Source organism: Sorex fumeus, unplaced genomic scaffold, assembly GCF_029834395.1.
Source record: "Sorex fumeus unplaced genomic scaffold, SorFum_2.1 ptg000122l, whole genome shotgun sequence".
NCBI lineage: Eukaryota > Metazoa > Chordata > Mammalia > Eulipotyphla > Soricidae > Sorex > Sorex fumeus.
The window spans coordinates 1,811,855-1,831,295 of NW_026606179.1; the positions used below are offsets into that span (position 1 = coordinate 1,811,855).

At 51.6% G+C, this 19,441-nt stretch overlaps 1 protein-coding gene across 1 annotated transcript; it reads left to right on the forward strand.

Moving 5' to 3' along the window:
* Window positions 1-252: 252 nt before the first annotated feature.
* NT5M (5',3'-nucleotidase, mitochondrial) lies at window positions 253-19,062 on the forward strand. The gene is made up of 5 exons (XM_056136732.1): window positions 253-443; window positions 4,428-4,528; window positions 12,057-12,117; window positions 17,149-17,263; window positions 18,551-19,062. Exons 1-5 carry the CDS (start codon window positions 300-302, stop codon window positions 18,691-18,693), a joined length of 564 nt encoding a protein of 187 aa, XP_055992707.1. The 5' UTR covers window positions 253-299; the 3' UTR covers window positions 18,694-19,062.
* The last annotated feature ends 379 nt before the right edge of the window (window positions 19,063-19,441 follow it).

Sequence of the window (19,441 nt, forward strand, 5' to 3'; positions counted from 1 at the left end):
CGACGCTCGCCGCGGCGCGGGGGCGCGCGGCCCCGCCTCGCTGTGGGGCCTGCGCGCTCCCGGCCGCGCTCCCGGCGCGCGTGCCCGGCGCGGCGCTTCCCGTCGGCGGCCGTCATGTCCCGGGGCCGAGCCCGGGTCCCGGCGCCCGCCACGGGCCGCGGCGCGGGGCTGTGATGCGGCTGGGCGGCTGGTGCGTGCGGCCGGGCCGCGGCGCGGCGGTCCCGGCGGCGGGGCGGTGCCGGGCGAGCGGGGCGCCTGCTGGCCGGCGAGGCGGCCGCGCCCTGCGGGTGCTGGTGGACATGGACGGCGTGCTGGCCGACTTCGAGGGCGGTTTCCTCCGCAAGTTCCGCGCGCGCTTCCCCGAGCTGCCCTACATCGCGCTGGAGGACCGGCGCGGCTTCTGGCTGTCGGAGCAGTACGGCCGCCTGCGGCCCGGGCTGAGCGTGAGCATCCCCCGCCCCGCCGCGCCCCGGGGAAACTGAGGCCGCGTGACCTTGGCCGGGTCACCGCCCCGGGAACCCGAGGCGCCGGCCCGACCCCCGGGGCCCGCCCGCCCGACCTTCTCTGCCCCTAGCCGCTTGGATTTTGACTTTTTTTAAGTTTCTCTCTCCCCCGGGCTCGAACCCAGGGCCTTGCACGTGCGAGCTTCCGCTCCGACCCGGAGCTGCATCCCAAGCCCTCCTTTTCTTTCGGAAATAAAAGAAGCACTGACAAGTGAAGCCCTCCTTGACTTCGCCCCTTGGACCGTCACATTCCATTTTCTTGCCCAGCCTTTACCATTCCTTCCTTCCCGCCCCCCACCCCTCTTCCCTGGGGCTGTGGGTCGCAGTGGTGCTTGAGACCCCTAGAGGCTGATTACCTAGTGAGTCAGTAGTCAAGGTGGGGTGGAATCCAGACTCCCGGACTTTCCCCTGGCCCCGTGGGTCCTGCTGAATTCATGAGCCCTCCCAGCCCCCTAAATGGCCTGTGTCCTGCTCTGGGTCCGTATTGGAATAGGGGTGATGGGGGCAGCGCTGAGCCAGGCGTGTTCCCAAGATAGCTTGGTTATACACGTCAGCTCTTTTGCAAAAGGACTAAGCTATTTTGCCATGCACAGACGTCAAGAGACACCCCTGGACTGCCTCTCCTGCTGTGAGAGCCTGTTTGGTGGGCACAGGTTGGTTCTCTGAGAGAGACAGCCCTTCCCTTAGGAAGGTGATGAGACAGGATCCATCTGGTGTCCTGGCTGATAAGGGACGCGTCAAGTGTGACTCTCTCCGACTTAGCTTTTTCCCTCCCTCAAATTCTGTCTCCCTGGCTGGCTTCAAGTGCCTTGAAAAACTGTATTTTGATTTTTTTCAGGGCAGCTATTAAAATATTGACTGCAAGACTAGGAGATAGTCCAGCAGTTCAGGCACTCCCAGGTTCAATTCCCAGCACTGTATGTTCATCCAGGCACCACTGATGTGGCCCAACGTCCATCACAAGGCTGAACTGAGCAGTCTTGTCTCTTCTGACTCCTGAGCTGACTGGCCCGTTTGGCAGACAATCACCAGTGGGGACCCCAGCCCTCCTGAGCACTGTTTGGGAGTCCCCCAATCGAATACCATTTATTGTCTTTAAAGCAGGATGCTCGAGAAACCACTTCCCTGCATCCCTTGCGGATGAGTTTCCCATTCCTGGCGCCTCATTTGAAACTTGAGCCTGGCAAAAATGCTGTTCTGGTTTATTGATATATTTGTTGGGGTGTTTTGGCCACACCCAGTGGTGCTCAGGATTTACTTCTGGCTCTGTGCTCAGGGATCCTGGTGATCACCCCTGGCTCAGGGGGCCCTATGGGGTTCAGGGATTGAACCCGGGTTGACTGTGTGCAAGGCAAGTGCCCTACCCACTGTACTATCTCACTGGTGAAAATGCTGTTCTGGTGTTTGCCGTCTGTTGCTGCATTTCCCTGCACCATATGGGTTCACTTACGGGCCGTGAGTGGCACTGACACTTGGCAAACTTATTTTTGCCCAGAAGTGCATCAGGGTATTGAAACTAGACCCACTCCAATGCTCAGAAGGAGAGTAGTTTTTCAGTCATTTGTGCAGAGTGCAGATTCCAAGCCTCAGGAGATGAAACCCTATTTCCCCAGGACTTGGCTAAGGGATAGAACTACGGAGATGCTCAGGAGGCAGTACACAAGGGGTGCTCAGCTGATTCTTACAGCTTCTGGGGACATTGTAAGAAACGGCATCAATAGATGAACACATACTCTATCCCTAGCAAAGTCTAAAGAATGACATCCTGGGTCCTTGCTTGTTTGGGCTGGTCCAGCATCTGTGGTTAAGGACAGCCCTCCAGCACCCAGCTTACATATGTAGGCATTTCTTCTTTACAACACTCGCTTATGTCTGTATTGTTTTAATTTTCAGAGTGCTCAGCAAAACAGGGAAGAAGTTGGACATATAGCTCATTTTTAGCTGAGTGGAATTAGAATCTGTTTGGAGGGGTTGGGAAGGATTTGAAATCATCTAGCAGTGTTCAAGGCCTTGCTCCTTGCTCTGTGCTCAAGGTTCACTCCTGGCAGGTCTTGCGGAACTGTATTGGGTGCTGGGGATCAAAGCTGGGTTGGTCAAATGCAACGTAAGCACCCTACCCTCTTACTATCTTTCTGGCTGTGGACTTAGAACAGTTGTTAGGACAGCTGAGGAACTGAACCTGGAGAAAGGAAGTAGCTGGAGCAGGCCTTTGAACCTGGAGAAAGGAAGTAGCTGGATCAGAAGAAGGAGGGTGGGCAGGGCAGAGATGCTAAGAATGATGCAGTGAATGCAGAGTCTCACAGCAAGAAAAAGGATCTGACCCCTGGACCCTAAGTGGAACACACTTTTCCACCAATGCATATGGCTCTGGGTTCAGTTCTGACCAGATTCCTCCTAACTGCTCTGTGAACCTCATCTGTGATTTGGGGGGATTGTCCATTCTTCCTCTGGTGAGACCTCAGGGCCACACTGGAGAGAACTTATTAGCAGGAGGTTCTTATGTGTAATTCCAAAGAGAACTGCTGGTATGTTCCAGCCATAGAGCACTGTGTGTGGCTGGTAGTAGCTGTATTTGCTCTGGAATGTGCAGCATTCAACCTGGCAGGCGATCTTCCTTCACACACGTGTGGGCTTTAGGTTCCTACTTTTCAATGGCTAAGTCTTAGCTCCTACCTTGTTACCTCTGCCCCCTCTTCTGGCCCTAGAAACTTTAAATCAGCAAAGGAATTGGGCTCAGTAGTATAAAGTGGAAACTGCTTGCCCAGGACTGGGGCAAGCTTCCATGCTCTGCTCAGTCACCTGGTTTTGCTCTGTGCTAAGTAGGCAAGCCCTTTCTCCATTGGGAGCCCCTCCTCTTCTCCTTGGATCCTTGGTCAACTGGCCTGACTCAGGTCTGCTGATGTGATGGTAACTCAGGTCTACCATTGCTGGTCACCTCTGGTGGTGCTGGGGGGGTCATGCAGTTCTGGGGCTTGAACTTGGGCCTTCGTCAGCAAGGATGTGCTGCTCCAGCCTTTGGAGCCCTTCCTAAGTCTGACTTCCATGCTTTTCTTTTATAGGGGCATCCGCTCCCACCTGCCCTGCAGTCTGGTTTGGAAGGATGCTGTACTGAGGGTCATCCAGGGCTTCATGCAAGACACGTGCTTTGCTGTTTGAGCCACATCTGCCTCCAGTCCAGCTCCCCCCCCACCTTTTTTTCCCCCTCGGAGGGGTTATAGTCCCATGTGGTGCCAAGGATCAATTCAGGGCTCCTGCGTACAAAGCGCGATGCTTCAACCCCTCATTTTTTTTCCTTTTTGGGTCACATCTGGCAGTGTTCAGGGGTTACTCCTGGCTCTACACTCAGGAATTACTCCTGGCGGTGCTGGGGGGGGGGGGGGGGCCATATGGGATGCTGGGAATCGAACCTGGGTCAGCCACGTGGCAGGAAAACGCCCTACCCGCTGTGCTATCGCTCCAGCCCCGCTTCAACCCTTTGAGCCGTCTCCCTTGCCCCCACAGCAGCGCTCTTAAGGAATCTCTGGGTTCCTCCAGATCTCCAATCTAATGACTCACGTGCCTGGTCCCCCCTCAGAGCTTCCATGATGCCTCTGACCATTTGGGGCAAGCAAATCCAGGGTGCAAGTTGGCTTTCCCCTTGTTCTCTGATGACTGAAGGGGTGTCTCTGGCATAGCTGGCTCTGGAGCCCTCAGCCCTGACACTTCAACCCTTCTCTGCTGGGTCCTTGCAGAAGTTACATGCCCCTGTAGAGGGACCACTCACAAGCAGTGTCTCTGTGCCCCCAACCTAAGGAAAAAGACAGACACACAGGCAGATGGACACCGAGACCTGGGAGACCCACTTTCTGTCAGCAGCCCCTCCCCCGCTGACTTTTCCTGCAGTGAGGCAATGTGGGATAGTCACCGCTTCTCTTCTCTTCTTAGGAGAAGGCCATGAGCATATGGCAGTCGGAGAATTTTTTTTTGGACCTTGATCCTCTTCCAGGAGCCATTGAAGCTGTGAAGGAGATGGCCAGCCTAGAGAAGTAAGTGTCTGCACCTCCTTGCCCTCCACTCCTTCCTCCACTTCCTTCCTTTCTTACTCGCCACCTCCTACCGAGGGCCATGCTCATTTCATGATTCTGAACCCAACAAAAACCGAGCTGAATTCAGCATTTCATCCATGTTGTGGTAGCTCAGATTGGTACTTTGTTCCTTTCCATTATAAAATAATACTCCATTGTATAGATAGGCCACTTTTTGCTCATTCATTTTTCCCATTTGACTTAAATCTGTTACTGTCACTGTCCTCCTGTTGTTCATCAATTTGCTCGAGCGGGCAAAACATCCTGGTGTGTGAAGTATATTTCGTTCTGATTTTTTATTTCTCTGATAACTAAAAATGTGGACATATTTTGTATGCTTGTTAGTCATTTTACTTTATTAGTCATTTGTTTACCTTATTTTTTTAGAAACATTTATTGAAATACTTCACTATTTTAAAAATTGTATTCTTTCAAAATTGTCAACTGGTAAAGGTTATTAATATATTCTAGATCAGCATTATTTATTATTATTATTATTGTTGTTGTTGTTGTTATTGTTTTTGGGCCATCCCTGGCATGCTCAGGGCTTATTCCTGGCTCTGCACTTAGGGGTCACTTCTAACGGTGCTTGGGGGACCATCTGGGGTGCCTGAGATTGAACCCGGCAGCTGGATGCAGTGCAGGTACCCTCTATACTATCTCACTGGGCCCTACTTCAGAATTCTCTAGCCTTATTACACCGGTGACCCAGCACCTATTCTGCATGCTGGTTTAGAGACCAGGGTTTTCAACCTGTTTTAGATTGTCTCTTCCTACACATATGATTTGAAAATATAACCTCTCAATTCTGTGAAGTTTTATTTTACTTTATTGATGGTCTTTTAAAATGCAAGCTTTGTTTTTGGGTCACACGCAGCATTACCCAGCCTTGGACGGCCTCCTATAAGGCATGGGCCTCAGCCCTTTGAGTCATCTTTAGTTCCAAAACAAACAAACAAACAAACAAACAAACACTGTCCTCCTGTTGTTCATCGATTTGCTTGAGCGGGCCCAGTAACGTCTCCATCGTGAGACTTGTTGTTACTGTATTTGGCATATCGAATACGTCACGGGGAGCTTGCCACAGGCTTTGCCGTGCGGGCAAGATACTCTCGGTAGCTTGCCGGGCTCTCCGAGAGGGGCAGAGGAATCGAACCTGGCTCGGCCAGGCTGGCTGCACACAAGGCAAATGCCCTACCACTGTGCTGTCTCTCCAGCCCAACTTAAATCTACCACAGTCTTTGGCTGTATTTGGATGAACTGCTTAGCATGGACTCAGGCTTCTGGGGTTACACAGTCTGTCTCATGTCAGGGTTTCTTGTGATTCTCTGCTGTTGTCAAGTTATTGAACTCTCTGGATGCAGAGAGTTCTGTAAAATGAGGATAATGAGAAAATCCCCAAGCTGTACTTGACACATATTAGGTACTCAGTAAATGTTAGTGCTATTATTATTATTATTCTATTATTCTGTTAGTATGGGAGTGGTTCGGCCATATATATTAGCTGGTGTTCAAGGGCTGTTCCTGGCTCTGTGCTGGGGGGTCACTCCCAGAGGTGCTTGGGGGACCATGTGGTATTGGAGAGCAAACCTGGACCTCCTGTATGCAAAGCATGCACTTATCTCTTTAACTATCAGACTTGTTCTCCAACACTTGCTGAGTCTTCAGGGGCGACGTGTTTTAGTGGTAGAGCACGTGTTTGGCCTGTGTGAAAGCCTGGTTTCTTCTCTCACTGGTACTGCAATAAAACAAGAAGCAAAACAAAACAAGAGAAAAGACAAACAACTCAATACTCTTTAACAAAATCAGTGAGAGACACATTGAATGAATGTTTCTTTTGTTTATTTATATATTTATTTAGTGCCATACAGGATGCTCAGGGGCCAGATCCTGGCTCTGTGCTTGGGGGTCTCTCTTGGCTGTGCTTGGGAAGCCATGTTTTCCTGGTGATCAAGCCTGGGCTCCTGTAGTAAGGCATGTGCTTCATACCAGAGCTATCTTTCTATCCTCGAATGAAGATTGACTGTAGCACTTCGCAGAGAGTTTTCTTTGCTAATGTGCAATGTGACTCCTCATTGGGATAGCAGGGAATACAGTCTTCTTCAAATATATTCTATTCTGGAACCCTTTCCTTCACTACAGCTTCCCTATGAATGCCTTTCAGAAATTCTGGTCTGGAAATGCATGTCTGGAACACCTCCTCTGAGGCTGTTAACTGGGGAAGGTTTGCTGTAGCCGGTCAGTACCCCGCCATGTAGAAAGAGAGGGGTGCAGTCAGAATCTTGGTGAGTAACTGCATGTCTTGTGCTGAGGCAGACAGAGATCAAGTTTGTTTGTTTATTTCTTATTTCTTTGGTTTTGGGGCCGTGCCCAATCGTGCTCAGGGCTTGCTCCTGACTTTGTGCCCAGGGATCACTCCAGGTGGGACTTGGGGTACTGGGGATCAGGCCTGGGTCAGCTGTACTCAAAGAAAGCACCCTACCCACTGTACTATTGCTCTAGGCCCAAATTGTTTTGTTGTTTTTGGGCCACCTGCAATGCTCAATGGTTACTGCTGGATCTGCACTCAGGAATTAATCCTGGCAGTGCTTGGGGGATCGTCTGGGGTGCCACGGATGCACACAGGCTGTGTGCAAGGCAAATGCATTACCTACTGTACTGCTTAGATGAGACCAGGTTTAAATTGTAGCTTTTCTTGGGGGTAGAGGGAGTTGGGCAACACCTATTGTGTTCAGAGCTTACTCTTGACTCTGTGCTCAGGGATCACTCCTGGTGATGCTTAGGTGACCATATGTGGCTCAGGGATTAAATCGGGGTTGGCTGTGGCCTTGCCCCCGTACTAAAATGTAGTTTAATGAGAGCTGGAGAGATAGCTTAACATGCTGTGTATGTTCCCATTAGGAGGCCCCGGTTTAATTCACTCGGTGCCCTGAGAACCACCAGGAATGATCCCTGAATTCAAAGCCCAGAAGTATTAGGGGCTATCATCCCATCATTGTGGTGCATCAGTTTGGTCCCTGTGTCTCTCTCTGCATGGTCACCAGGCTCCTATCTTTCCACTATAAGCACCTTAAATGTCCTTCCTTGAAAGAGGTCTTTTCTGACCTCCACAGTCCTCCCAGTCCACTGCCCCATTCCCTTGGGTTTGTACTCAAGCTGAGATTTTGTGTCTCTGTTTTTCCCTGCCTCTTCAAGCAAATACTGGATGTATATATGTATACTGCATAATGGTTATTCTTTTAAAATGAGTTCTTTTTTCTCTTTTTTATTTAGCAAAAGTATTAGGTATTGTCCACATCAGTACTACATGTTATTTATCATACACATCTATCATTTATTTAATGATTTCCATATAGACAGTTGGTTGTTTTTCTTTCTTGTTTTGTGGCAATGATATGGATTGAACCCAGTGCCTCTCATGTGCAAGGCAAGGTCTCTCAGCCAAGCTACATCCCCAGCCCTGATTCTCATTTTCACATGTATGTCCAGGCTATAGTGAGCATCTTGCTGTAATTTGTGTAGATATTTCTGTGTAATAGTCCATGGTCGGACCAAAACCAAGTGCGCCGAACAGTTTGAATATAATGGATACTTCGTGATAGATGCTACCCTTTTGAGGGATGAGCACACACAGCAACTAACATAGTATGTTCTACAATGAAATGCGCTTTCTCAGTATGAAAGATCTTTTAAGGGGATATATGATGTATGAAACAACTAAAAAAACTTATTTCAAGTCAATGCCAACAGATAAGTGAGTCATACTTAAAACTTTCCAGAGTTTGGAATCAGTTTCAATATATGTTGAATCAAATAAATCTATGAAAAAAAAAAGAAATGATATTTGAAGAAATGAGCACGTTCTCGTGATTGTGATGGGCTTTTGAATTTGGTCCCTTCAAGAAAACAAAACAAACCACAAAATAACTTGCTTTTAGAAAGCCTATGGCTTGTGGTAAATTTTTGCTTGCTTGCAATTTGGGGATTCAAATCCAGATCTTTACACAGGTGAGGTATTGTGCTCTGCTGTTGACATATTCTCCCTAGCATACAAATGGTTAATATTTGGAAATTAAAATATAGGATACCAAGTCACTTATAATCTCACGAATTTTGTTGCATTCACATATATTTCCCCCATAAATGTATAGTAATAGATATAAATCCAAATGTGTTTTAAGCAGTAATTAACATTTGTCAAACCAAGTCTTCTTATTATAGAGGAAGACATCCTAGAGTTGTACTTTTGAAGGAAACACCGCTCTTTTAAAGCTGTGTTTAAACATGCCTCTTAATAGCGCTATTGTGGAGCCTGAAATAAAAGGCTCTTTATTCATTCACTAAAATGAATTTTTATCCCTTTTTATGTGCCTGGCACTGTGCTAACTACTGGGGATATGTTTGTAAGAAAGATACCTAAGGTCTCAGGCAGCAAGGAATTTTGGTTATATTAGGGAAGATGAAACAATTGAACAGAATAATTTCAGATGGCAATATTTTTTGTGAAGGAAATGAACACAGTGCTATGTTGGAGTAAATGGGGAGGGAGCTACCTCAGGTGGAGCAGAAGTGCCAGGAAGATGACCCGGGAAGAGTCAGCCCTTGCTTTTTCCTTCAGCCCCTCTGCCCCTCTCGGAGAGCCCGGCAAGCTACCGAGAGTATCTCGCCCACATGGCAAAGCCTGGCAAGCTCCCCGTGGCTATTCGATATGCCAAACACAGTAACAACAAAGTCTCCAATGGAGACGTTACTGGGCCCGCTTGAGCAAATCGATGAACAATGGGAGGACAGTGCTACAGTGCCACGCAAAAGCAAGTAAAGCAAGGACTTTTCCTATTTGAGTCACAGAAAGATAACATTAATGTTGTGACTAGAATGAATTGATGACATGGGAGGAGAGTGAAAAGAGAATGTGATCGAGCTTAGGGTTTAAATACACAGACTTGGGGCCATAGATCTGAATTAACATTTCTCTAAATAAAACACACTTTGGCCAGCAAATGCACAGAGTTGTGCTTTATCATCCATAGTCATTAGGAGGATTCAAACCCAAACCACAAGCAGGAAGCACCTTGCATCAGTGAAATAACTAGAATAAAAATAGTCCCATGACCGTTTACCGTTTTTGAAGATGCAGAGAATTCGAAACAGTCATTATTGCTGGTGAGATCATAAAATGACATGTCTGCTGTGGAAAACATTTTCTCAAAATATTAAATATGAAGTTACCCTGTGAGCCAGCAGTTTGATTCTTAGGAATACCATGGGGAACAGAACCAGACAAAAACTTTTGCAGGAATGTTTCTAGCAGCACTAGTCACACTCAGAAAGGTGGGAGCAGCACAGATGCCCACTAGCTGATAAATAAGTAAACCGAAGGTGGTATATTCAGACTGTGGGCTGTCACTGAACAAAGGAAGATATGACACATTGATATGCTCTGCACTGTATCGGATACTTGAAAACATGCTGCATTAAAGGAGCCAGTTAGGGTTCCATTAACTTACATGCCCAGAGTAGGCAATTCATAGAGAGCCCCCCCCCAAAAAAAAAAAAAGTGGTTTCCTAAACCTCAGAGCAGGACTAGGAAGTCACTGCCTCCCCTTCCCTTCCCTCTCCCCTCCCCCTCCCCCTCCACCTCTCTCTCCTTCCCCGTGCCCCTTCCCCTTCCTCTTCCTCCCCCTCTCCCTCTCCCTCCCTTTTAAGAAGCAATACAAGGACCAGAGATACAGTATAGGAGCTAAGGCACTTTGCCTTGCATACAGCGGTCCTCATTCCATTCCTAACACTCCATATGGTCCGGAAAGCACTTCCAGGTGTCACTCCTGAGCACAGAACCAAGAGTAATCCCTGAGCACTGCTGGCTGTGCCCCAACAAATAAAAAAGAAGGCAGATACAGCACATGTTTGAATGAGTAGTGATTGGAAAGGGAATCCTACAGGGTCAAAGTCCTTGTGAAGATTGGTGGAAAGAGTCCTGGGCTTATGGAGGGCGTGGCTAGAGTGGGGGATGCCTCTTCCTCGCTGTCAGGAGTAGGTGAGGAATTGAGGCCTGGGGCAGACCTGGAGGCAAGGGTGTGCACACAGCAGGGTGCTGAGAAGGTCACATGCTTGCTGCTGATGGCACTGCTTTAAGGCAAAACTGTCGACCAAGTATGGGAGGTAGAGAAGGGGAAGTTGATTGCTGGGTTCTTCCAGGACCGACAGGCCTCAGTGGAGGAAGAGAAATCAGGGGTGAGCCCCAGTGAAAGGGATGGGGGGCCGGGAGGCTGGGCATAGGGAAAGAATGGCAGAGCCCAGTCTTGGCGAGGGGTAGAGTGGACGGTGGTAGAATGTGTTTGCTGGAACAGGAGTGGGTGGTGGTTAGAGGTCAGAGAGGCATTTGGCAGAAGTGTCCACCAGGTCCAGGAGATGGCAGTGGAGGAACACGGACTAGGTCGGGAGGAGGTGTCCAGCGGGGAGGGGGAGGAGCAGGGAGTCTTGCATGAGTTGCATGAGTTGGTGGGCATGAGTGTAGCCAGGGCATGAGTGAGCCCTGAGGCTGGGGAGGGCAGGGTTGATGACTGACAGGTGGCAGCAGTGGGAAGGGCAGCTGGGGTCTGGCCCCCCAGAGTCTGGGACCTGAAGTAGAGAGTGGAGACTCAGGAAGACTCTTTCACAGCATATAATCTCCGAGGCAGGTCAGGAGCAGAGATAAACAGCTTCCTGGGAGACTCTGTTTCTGGGAGCAGAGGCTGAGTGCTGGGGGACAAGCCTTGTGCATGGGGTCGGCAGAGGCCTGCCGAGAGGGCAGAGACATAGCAATGAGAAGGCACATGCCTAGACCTCAGTGGGGACTCACTTGCCAAAGAGAAAATGAGGCAGGAAGGCCTGTCCCCTGCCAACAGATGCAGGTACCAGGTGATGCCAACTTGGGGGGTAGGTGGGTGAGGGGCGTTGTGTACCATGGGGCTCAGGCCTGGGCTGGTGGGCTGGAGGGCACCAGAGTCCCTTCTAGGCAGCCCACCTGCATTGACCCAGCACCGCAAGCTATGGGCACATCCCTGCCTGTCTCGAGGAGATATTCATCCACAGGGACTTGGCCGGGCGTGGACCTGGCTCCCGCCCTCTGCGGCCCACTGCCTGGCACCTTGGTTGTACATGCTAGGTCTTCTGTTCTGTGTCGCAGGAACTCCTGACTTTCCATCGAGTAGCTCACCCTGCTTCTTCTTCTTCCCGTCACTAGCTTCTTCCTGGGCAGGTGGCTGAGAGCACTCAGTTTGGCTGTGCTGTGGGTTTGGCTGCACTGAAGTCAGCGGCTTGCTTCCCCTGTGCTGGCTGCCGGCCATGGGGGTTGGGGGTGGTGGGGAAGGACCCAGAGCAGCGGGTCTTCTGATCCAGGTGAGGGCTCAGCCCCTGAGAGGACCCAGCGGCCAAAGGATGGGAAGGCAGGGCAGGGGTGGCAAGGGGGGCGGAGGGCCACGGCTCACTCTCCTTTCTCTCTCCACAGCACGCATGTCCTCATCTGCACGAGCCCTATCAAGATGTACAAATACTGTCCTTACGAGAAGGTAAGATGCAGGCACGCAGCTGGGCCTTGCTTCCCTTTACTGCGAGGGGCTGACACCCCTTCAGGCTGGCGGCTGCTGCCACCTTTGCCTCCTCTCCCTGGATCCTTCCGTCTGCATGGCACAGCCTGGCCTGAGAGCCTCCCATAGCAACATAGGAAATTCTGCCTCATTCTCTGCACAGAGCCTGTTGAAGACGCCAGGACCCCTGGGGAGGGTAGTTCTGTCCCGTCCACGTGAGCTCCACTGCCCATGGAGGGCTCCCCAAGGATGAGGCAGGAGAACAAACCCCCATCGTCATCTCAGGGCAGCCTCCGAGAGTTCAGTCTGGTGACCAGTTGTTAGATTCTGTTGCTTTTGGCCTTTTGTTATTCCCCTGCTGTGCTTTTTTATATCCCACATACGAGAGAGATGTTTCTGCTTTCTTCTGACTAACTTCACTCAGCATGATACTCTCTCGATCCATCTGCATAGCAGAAAATTGCTTGATTTTGTCTTTCTTTCCCCCTCCAAATTGCTGAGTAGTATTCCATTGTGTCTGTGTATCATGGTTTCTTTATCTATTTGTTCTTGGACACTGGGCTTGGCTGTTTGCAGATTTTTGGCCATTATGAACAATGCTTCAAGGAGCGCAGATGTCTTTTCTGATGAGAATACTTGGACTCTGAGGGTAGATGCACAGAAGTGGAATCCTGGGCCATATGGAAGCTCAATTCTTAGTTTATTGAGATGTTTTCATATTGTTCGGAAAGGCTGGACCAGGTGACATTCCCACCAAGTGGATAAGCGTTGCTGTTCCTCACACCCATGCCAACGCGGTTGTTATTCTTTGTGGTGTGTGCCAGTCTCACTGGTGTGAGAAAGTATCTTGTTGTTGTTTTGATTTTCGTTTCCCTGATGATCAGTGATGCAGAGCGTTTTTTCATATGCTCATTGGCCATCTGTACGCATCCTTTAGGAAAGTTTCTGTTCATCTCTTCTACCCTTTTTTTTAATGGGACTGGTTATTTTCTTCTTACTATTTTCTTCTTAATATCTTGGATATTGGCAGGCTAATGTTCTCTCTCCATAGTCTGTGGCATGTCTTTTTATTCTAGTCATTGTCTCTTTTGCCGTATAGCAGCTTGTTTGTTTGATTATTCCCATTTATTTATCATTATTCCATTTGCTTGGCTGATAACATTGAACCATTGAAGATGCCTCTAGAATTGATGTCATGAAGTTTCTGCTTATATTTTCCTCAATACATTTTATGAATTCAGGTCTAATATTGGGGCCTTTAATCCAGTTTTTATTGACTTTTGTGCATGACATGAGAAAACGGTTTGAGTTGATTTTTTTCATGTGTGACTGACCAGTTTTCCTCAGCATTGCTTGCTGAGGAAGCTTTCCTTGCTCCATTTCACACTCTTAGCTCCTTTGTCAAAGATCAGGTGACCATACACTGGAGGGAACAAGCTGCCTCTTTAAGTGAACAGACAGAAAGTGCGCCAACGGTTTCTCTGTCCCATCTCACAGGGCCAGTATTGCCCACTTGGGGAAACCTGGGGCTAGAGTAAGTCTCCGCCAGGGTTATCGCAGATGGGACGGTCAGTTATTGTTCTGCACTTGTTGGAATGAGCCGGATTGCCCCTTTTCAGTCATCCTTGCCTGTGGATTTCAGCATCAACTTTATCTGAGCACCCGACCTGTGAAGCCTTTGCCCAGGACTTACCTCTGACTGGACCATTCAAACACAATGTGTCTGGGGCTGCAGAGATGGTAGTCTTGTTTGTGGCTGACTTGGGTTCGATTACCAGGTCCCACCAGGAGTGATCCCTGAGCTCAGAGCCAGGAGTAAGCCCTGAGTGCTTCTGGCTGTGGCCCTAAAGCAAACAACACACACACACACACACACACACACACACACACACACACACCCCTGAAGTGTCCGTCCATGGGGCACTGATGACCCATCTGTGTCCATCCCCTCCTCTCAGACTGGAACCACTCAGCCATCCAAGTGGCATCCTTCTCCTCCCCATCACTTGAGCAGCCCAGAGGTTGTATTTCCTGTCAAGATTATTTATATAAAGGATATGTGGCAACTGCCTACTTTTCTGTTGCGACCGGGTTTTCGCATTTTAATTTCTTCTCAAGCTACTAGTTGCCTCCTAAACAGTCTTCATTTCATTTCCATTCAGAGGTAGGGAGGTTCTTTCATAAAACAGATCATGTCAACCTACTATGTAAAAGTCTTTTAATGGTTCCCCTCTGCACTTAAAATAGAAACACACACACACACACACACACACACACACTCCTTGACATAACCTATAAAGTCTTGGCTGCCTGTTTCGTGCACCCTGAACTCCCGTCTTTCATTCACACACTACACACACACACACACACACACACACACACACACACACACATCCCTTCTGCATGTCTGACTCCTCCTCAGCCGTGAGGCTCAGGAGCCTCCCTGCATTTCCTGACCAGATCAAAAGTGTAGCCTTTGCCTTGTTCCTAGGTAGCACTTAGCACCTAGCACCATTGGGAGCAGGTTTGTTTCTTTATCTCTGTCTCTCTGCCAGTCTCTTTCCTCCAAGGAGGCAAGATCGGCGAGGCAGGGGCCATGTCTGTCTTGCTTACTCCTCACCTCAGCATCCAGGCAGACTCACTGCCAGCTTTGATGCCTGGTATGACGCAAAGAGATTACTTGGTTCAACAGAGAGTGATCAGAAATCCTTTACTAATGAATTTTGCTGTTGATTTAGCACCTTTATTATGCAGGCATTATGCTTTATTATTATATCTATGGTGGGGGGGGTTGCAGATCTCTCCTCTGACCTGACAGATACAGAGGCTGAGGGAGATGAGGCAGCTCACTGATCACGTGTCCCCCCGTGCCCACGGCATGTGTCCCGAGCCTTCCACTGCTGCTGGCCATGGGGCTCACTTGGTGAAGAAGCTTTCGAAATGAGTGAGCGTGAGAACAAAGGGAGCTCCTTCTAAGCCTGCAATCAGCGGATCCATATTTTGGTGCTGTTGTAAAAAATTTTGTATTCAGCATCCAAATATATAGAAATGCAAGTGACCTTGTGTCCCATTATTTTGTTAAACTTACTAGTTTGAGTAGCTTGTGGAAGCAGGAAGTGCTCAGGCCTTCCTTCTGTCCCTGTGCTCAGGGTTCAGTCCTGGTGGGGCTCAGAGGACCCTGGGCAGTGCCAGGGTTTGAGTCAGGGTTGGCTTATGCAAGGCCTGAACTCCTCTGCTATCCCTCCAGTCCCTCTACGAACTTTTTAATATTTCATTTGGGACCCTCGAAGCTTAGATGTGATCCCTGACCTCAAGGAATTTGCAGCTAAGTGGGGTCAGGGAGATGTGAAACAAGTAGTTAGGCAAATAGGTAGCGACATCTGTCACTACCCCTAGGCAGGAACTTGGTCTGAGAAGTCAGGGACGGTAAAGGGAGTGACGGCTGAGCAAGAGGCAGGGCCTGGCTGGGAGCGAGGGTGCACATATCCGCACATGCATGTACAGTAGGGCACATGTTTCACATGTGAGTATGTACGTCATGGTGCGTGTCTGTTATGTACACGTGTGTATGCAAGTGTGCAAATAGGTATGTACACTTGTACGTATGTGCATACGTACATATGTGTGTCTGTCTCTACATAGTCTGCATGTGTGTCCGTGTCTGCGTGCGTGTGTCTGTCTCTGCACATGTGTCAATTTCTGTGTGTCCATGTCTGCATGTGTATCTGTCTCTGCATGTATTTCAGTCTGAGTTTGTGTCAGTGTCTACATGCCTGTTTCTGTCTCTGCATATGTGTCAGTTTGTGTGTCCATGTTTGCATGTGTGTCTGTCTCTGCATATCTCGTGCACATGCATGAAGCTGTGAGCTCATGAGGCCTATGACTGCCGTGTGTGGGGAAGCCTCTCCAGGTCCGTGCCTGAGGATGGGCGGCAAAGGGCTGCAGGCAGAGGAAATGACCTGTGAGCAGCACCGTCCAGAGACCTGGAGACAGTCCGTGACACTGGGACAGGAGCGAGGGGTGACGGCAGGCTGGAGTGGGGCGAGGCATCTGTGGGTGCTCTGCCTGGCTCGCTGCCTCACTGCCCTCCCTCTCCGGAGGGGTCTTTGCAGGCTGTGAGGGTCTCCTCTTCCCTGGCCGAGCTTATCTGTGCGCCGTCTGCTCCTCACTGTTTCTTCCGGGAGGGCAGTGGTATGGAGGTCCCGAGGTTGCTCCCGCCCCCCACTGGGGGCAGATCCCTCACCTGCTCAGCTCTGCCTCAGCCATACCTGGCACACTCAGGGCCACCCCTGCCAGGCTCCGGGGGAGGGCGCTGGCTTGCAAACGGCAGAGATTCAGAAAGACGTTGAAGGGTGTGGGAACCCGGCTGGCTTCTAGAGCCCCCTGTGAGGCCCGGAGGGCGACTCCTCCTCTGACCCTTACTGTGCTGTGGGGATCTTGGCTGGCAGTGTCGGGAAGGAAGGGCCCTGAAACTGCTCCACCCTCCTGTGGGCATGGACTGCAGGTCGGGGGCAGCGGGGGGCCCCTGTGGAAGGGAGATGCCCCCTCTGCCTTCCACTCTGTGCACCCCTGGCTCCCCTAGGAGCTCCCAACTTTTCATCTGTTCTCAGGACCTGCCCTCGGGCCTTAGCTCACTGGGCCCAGCCCTCATGAAGGCCGCTCCTTCCACAGGTCCTTGGGGCCTGCTGGCTTCAGGGACGAAAGAGCAGCGTCTGTTCTCTGCTGACATCTTGCCAGGGCCACAGGACACTGACTGTTCCACTGTCTTTGAGCCCCACCCCCATCTCCTTGTCCCCAGTGGGTGTGTGGCTGGCGGAAGTCCCTGTCCTGTGTGTGAGGTGGTGGGTAGGGGCGCCTTTGCTGCCCTGGGGCGGGGCCCAGGGAGCAGGCAGCCACCTCAGGGCTGCTCCCTCCCAGCCTGGAGGACAGACACAGGCTCTCCCATCTGATGGAGGACAGGCATGGCTTCCCAATCTGATGGCGGGTGCTTTCTTTTCCCCTGCTCTGTGCCAGTATGCCTGGGTGGAGAAGCACTTAGGCACGGACTTTCTGGAACACATCGTGCTGACCCATGACAAGACTGTGGTCTCCGCTGACCTTCTTATAGATGACCGGCCGGACATCACAGGCAAGTAGCCTGCGGAAGGTGAGCAGCTGCTCAGACCTTGCAGGCAGAGCTCCTGCCCACCCTTAGCCCTGTGCCCACCACCTCCTGCCTGGAAGAACCGTTTCTGGAAAGGGAACTAGGAAAAGCCCGGAGAGGTACTGAGCCTATGGTCCTTGCAGCCTCCCTTCCTTCCTAAAATAGGAGCCAGAGTTCGACTCCTAAATATTTGTTCTTAGCCGGAGCCCCTCCTCCTCTCTTTCGAGAGGGGTCCCCACTCCTGGCAGGGCTCAGGGGATCTTACGGGGTATGAGGATCACACCAGGGCAGCTGCATGCTTGGCCAGCACCTTCACCTGGGTGCTGTCTCTCTGGCCCCCAGCAGAACCCTTTTCTAGTCTCCAAAGCAATTCAGACAGAATCTCATCTCTAAAGCAGAAGTGACACATTGTCTCTTCAGCTGAAGGTGGTCTGAGAGGTGAGTCTGCCCCTGGCTGGCCTATTCTCTCAAACCCCAGACAAGTCCACCTGGAACAGACACAAACGAGAAAGACGATTTCTGGAGCACCTCGCTGGGCAGGCAGGGTGCAGGACCACATGGCCACCACAGAAGCAGCCCGCCCTCTTCCCTTCCCGGTGGGGTTCAGGGCCAGCCTGGATGGAGGGTGATAGCCACATCTGTTCCAGCCGCACCTCTCCCACTGGGTGCTGGCAGAGGCTGTGAGCAGACAGAGAGCCCACCCGACACCACTGCCCCCTCCCTCTGTCAGGGTCCCTGGGGTGCTCCCAGCAGTGCCCCTGTGGACATGCACACAGGAGGGTTTGAAGTTGGAGTGAGGATGAGGCTGTGGGGTTCATGCTTCACCCCTTATGGGCTGCTGCCCAGTGCAGGACAGGGGGCTGACGGTGGGCTGAGGGGCCAGAGAGACAGTGCAGTGGGTAGGGTTCCGCTTTACACACGGCCAACCTGGGTTTGATTCCCAGCACCCATATGGTCCCCTGGGACCTGAGCACTGCCAGGTATGGCCCCCAAACTAAAGCCAAAATCAAAACCAGAGTTGGGACTGAGTCTGCAGAGTGACAACGTCAATCTCACAGTGGCCGTGGCAGTGACCAGTCCATGGTCACTCCGCCAAGCACCCAGCTCCCTGGACCCTGTGCTTCCTGGGGGCATCTAGGTAATGCTGGCAGGCGCTGCCCACTGGGAGCTGGCTTCCTGGGGAGGCCGTGGCAGTGGCCGGCTGCTTGCTCAGCCCCCCGGGGCACAGCCTCTGGCTCCCAGCTCGCCTGAGTGTTGCTTTTCCTCCCACAGGGGCCGAGCCGCACCCCAGCTGGGAGCACATCCTCTTCACCGCCTGCCATAACCGCCACGTGCAGCTGCAGCCCCCCCGGCGCCGGCTACAGTCCTGGGCCGACGACTGGCGAGCCATCCTGGACAGCAAGCGGCCCCGCTGAGTGGACTCGGGGCTCTGTGCTCTGGGGTGATGCCCTCTCGCAGCGCAGCCTCCCATGGGCCTCGAGCTGCCCTGGGGGTGGGCTGCGGGGCTTGAGGCCACCGGGAGCACTGAGGATGTTGTGTGGGAGCCCAGCAGCCCCTGGCCACTCAGGGAAGCCCTTCCAGGTCTGCACCCACTGGCATTGGCGTGGGGTCCATGAGGGGAGCTGGCTGCCTCCCGGGCAGTGTGCAGTAAGAGGAGAAGGGAATGAGCCCCCACTTTCTCAGCCCAGGCCCCCAACTCCCTGCCGGCCTCTCCGCCCAGCACAGCACAGGCCTGAGTGTTGGAGGCACGAACAATAAATGCTGTCCACTGGGTGCTGGCCCCGCGGCCTTCTCTCATCCCTTCCACGGGCTTCTAGTCCTTCAGTCAGTGCCCGTGTGCCCTGGAGGGATGAGTGGCTGGGGGTGGGGGGTGGGGGAGCCTGGAGCAGCAGCATTGCCCCGGAAGGGAGGAGTGCCGGAGGGGTCCTGTGCACATGCCCACCTGCAGTGCCGGCAGGACCCTCCTTCTCACCCACCTCCCTCTCTCCTGGGTTCTCCCAGGATTCCAGGAACTGGTGGGGAGGGAAGGGCTCGTGCAGAGGCTCAGCGTTTGTTCCTCAGCCATAAGACAGCAGCTGCTTGAACCCCTTTCTCCACAGGTGGGAGTGGGTGTCTGTCCATGGGCCAGGGGAGAGGTGCCAGGGGAGGGGTGATGGGAGATGA

Coding starts and splice junctions, on each gene's coding strand:
- NT5M (XM_056136732.1), top strand. CDS start 300: ATGGACGGCGTGCTGGCCGACTTCGAGGGCGGTTTCCTCCGCAAGTTC. Junction 444..4,427: donor GCCTGCGGCCCGGGCTGAGC/GTGAGCATCCCC, acceptor TTCTCTTCTTAG/GAGAAGGCCATGAGCATATG. Junction 12,118..17,148: donor AATACTGTCCTTACGAGAAG/GTAAGATGCAGG, acceptor GCTCTGTGCCAG/TATGCCTGGGTGGAGAAGCA.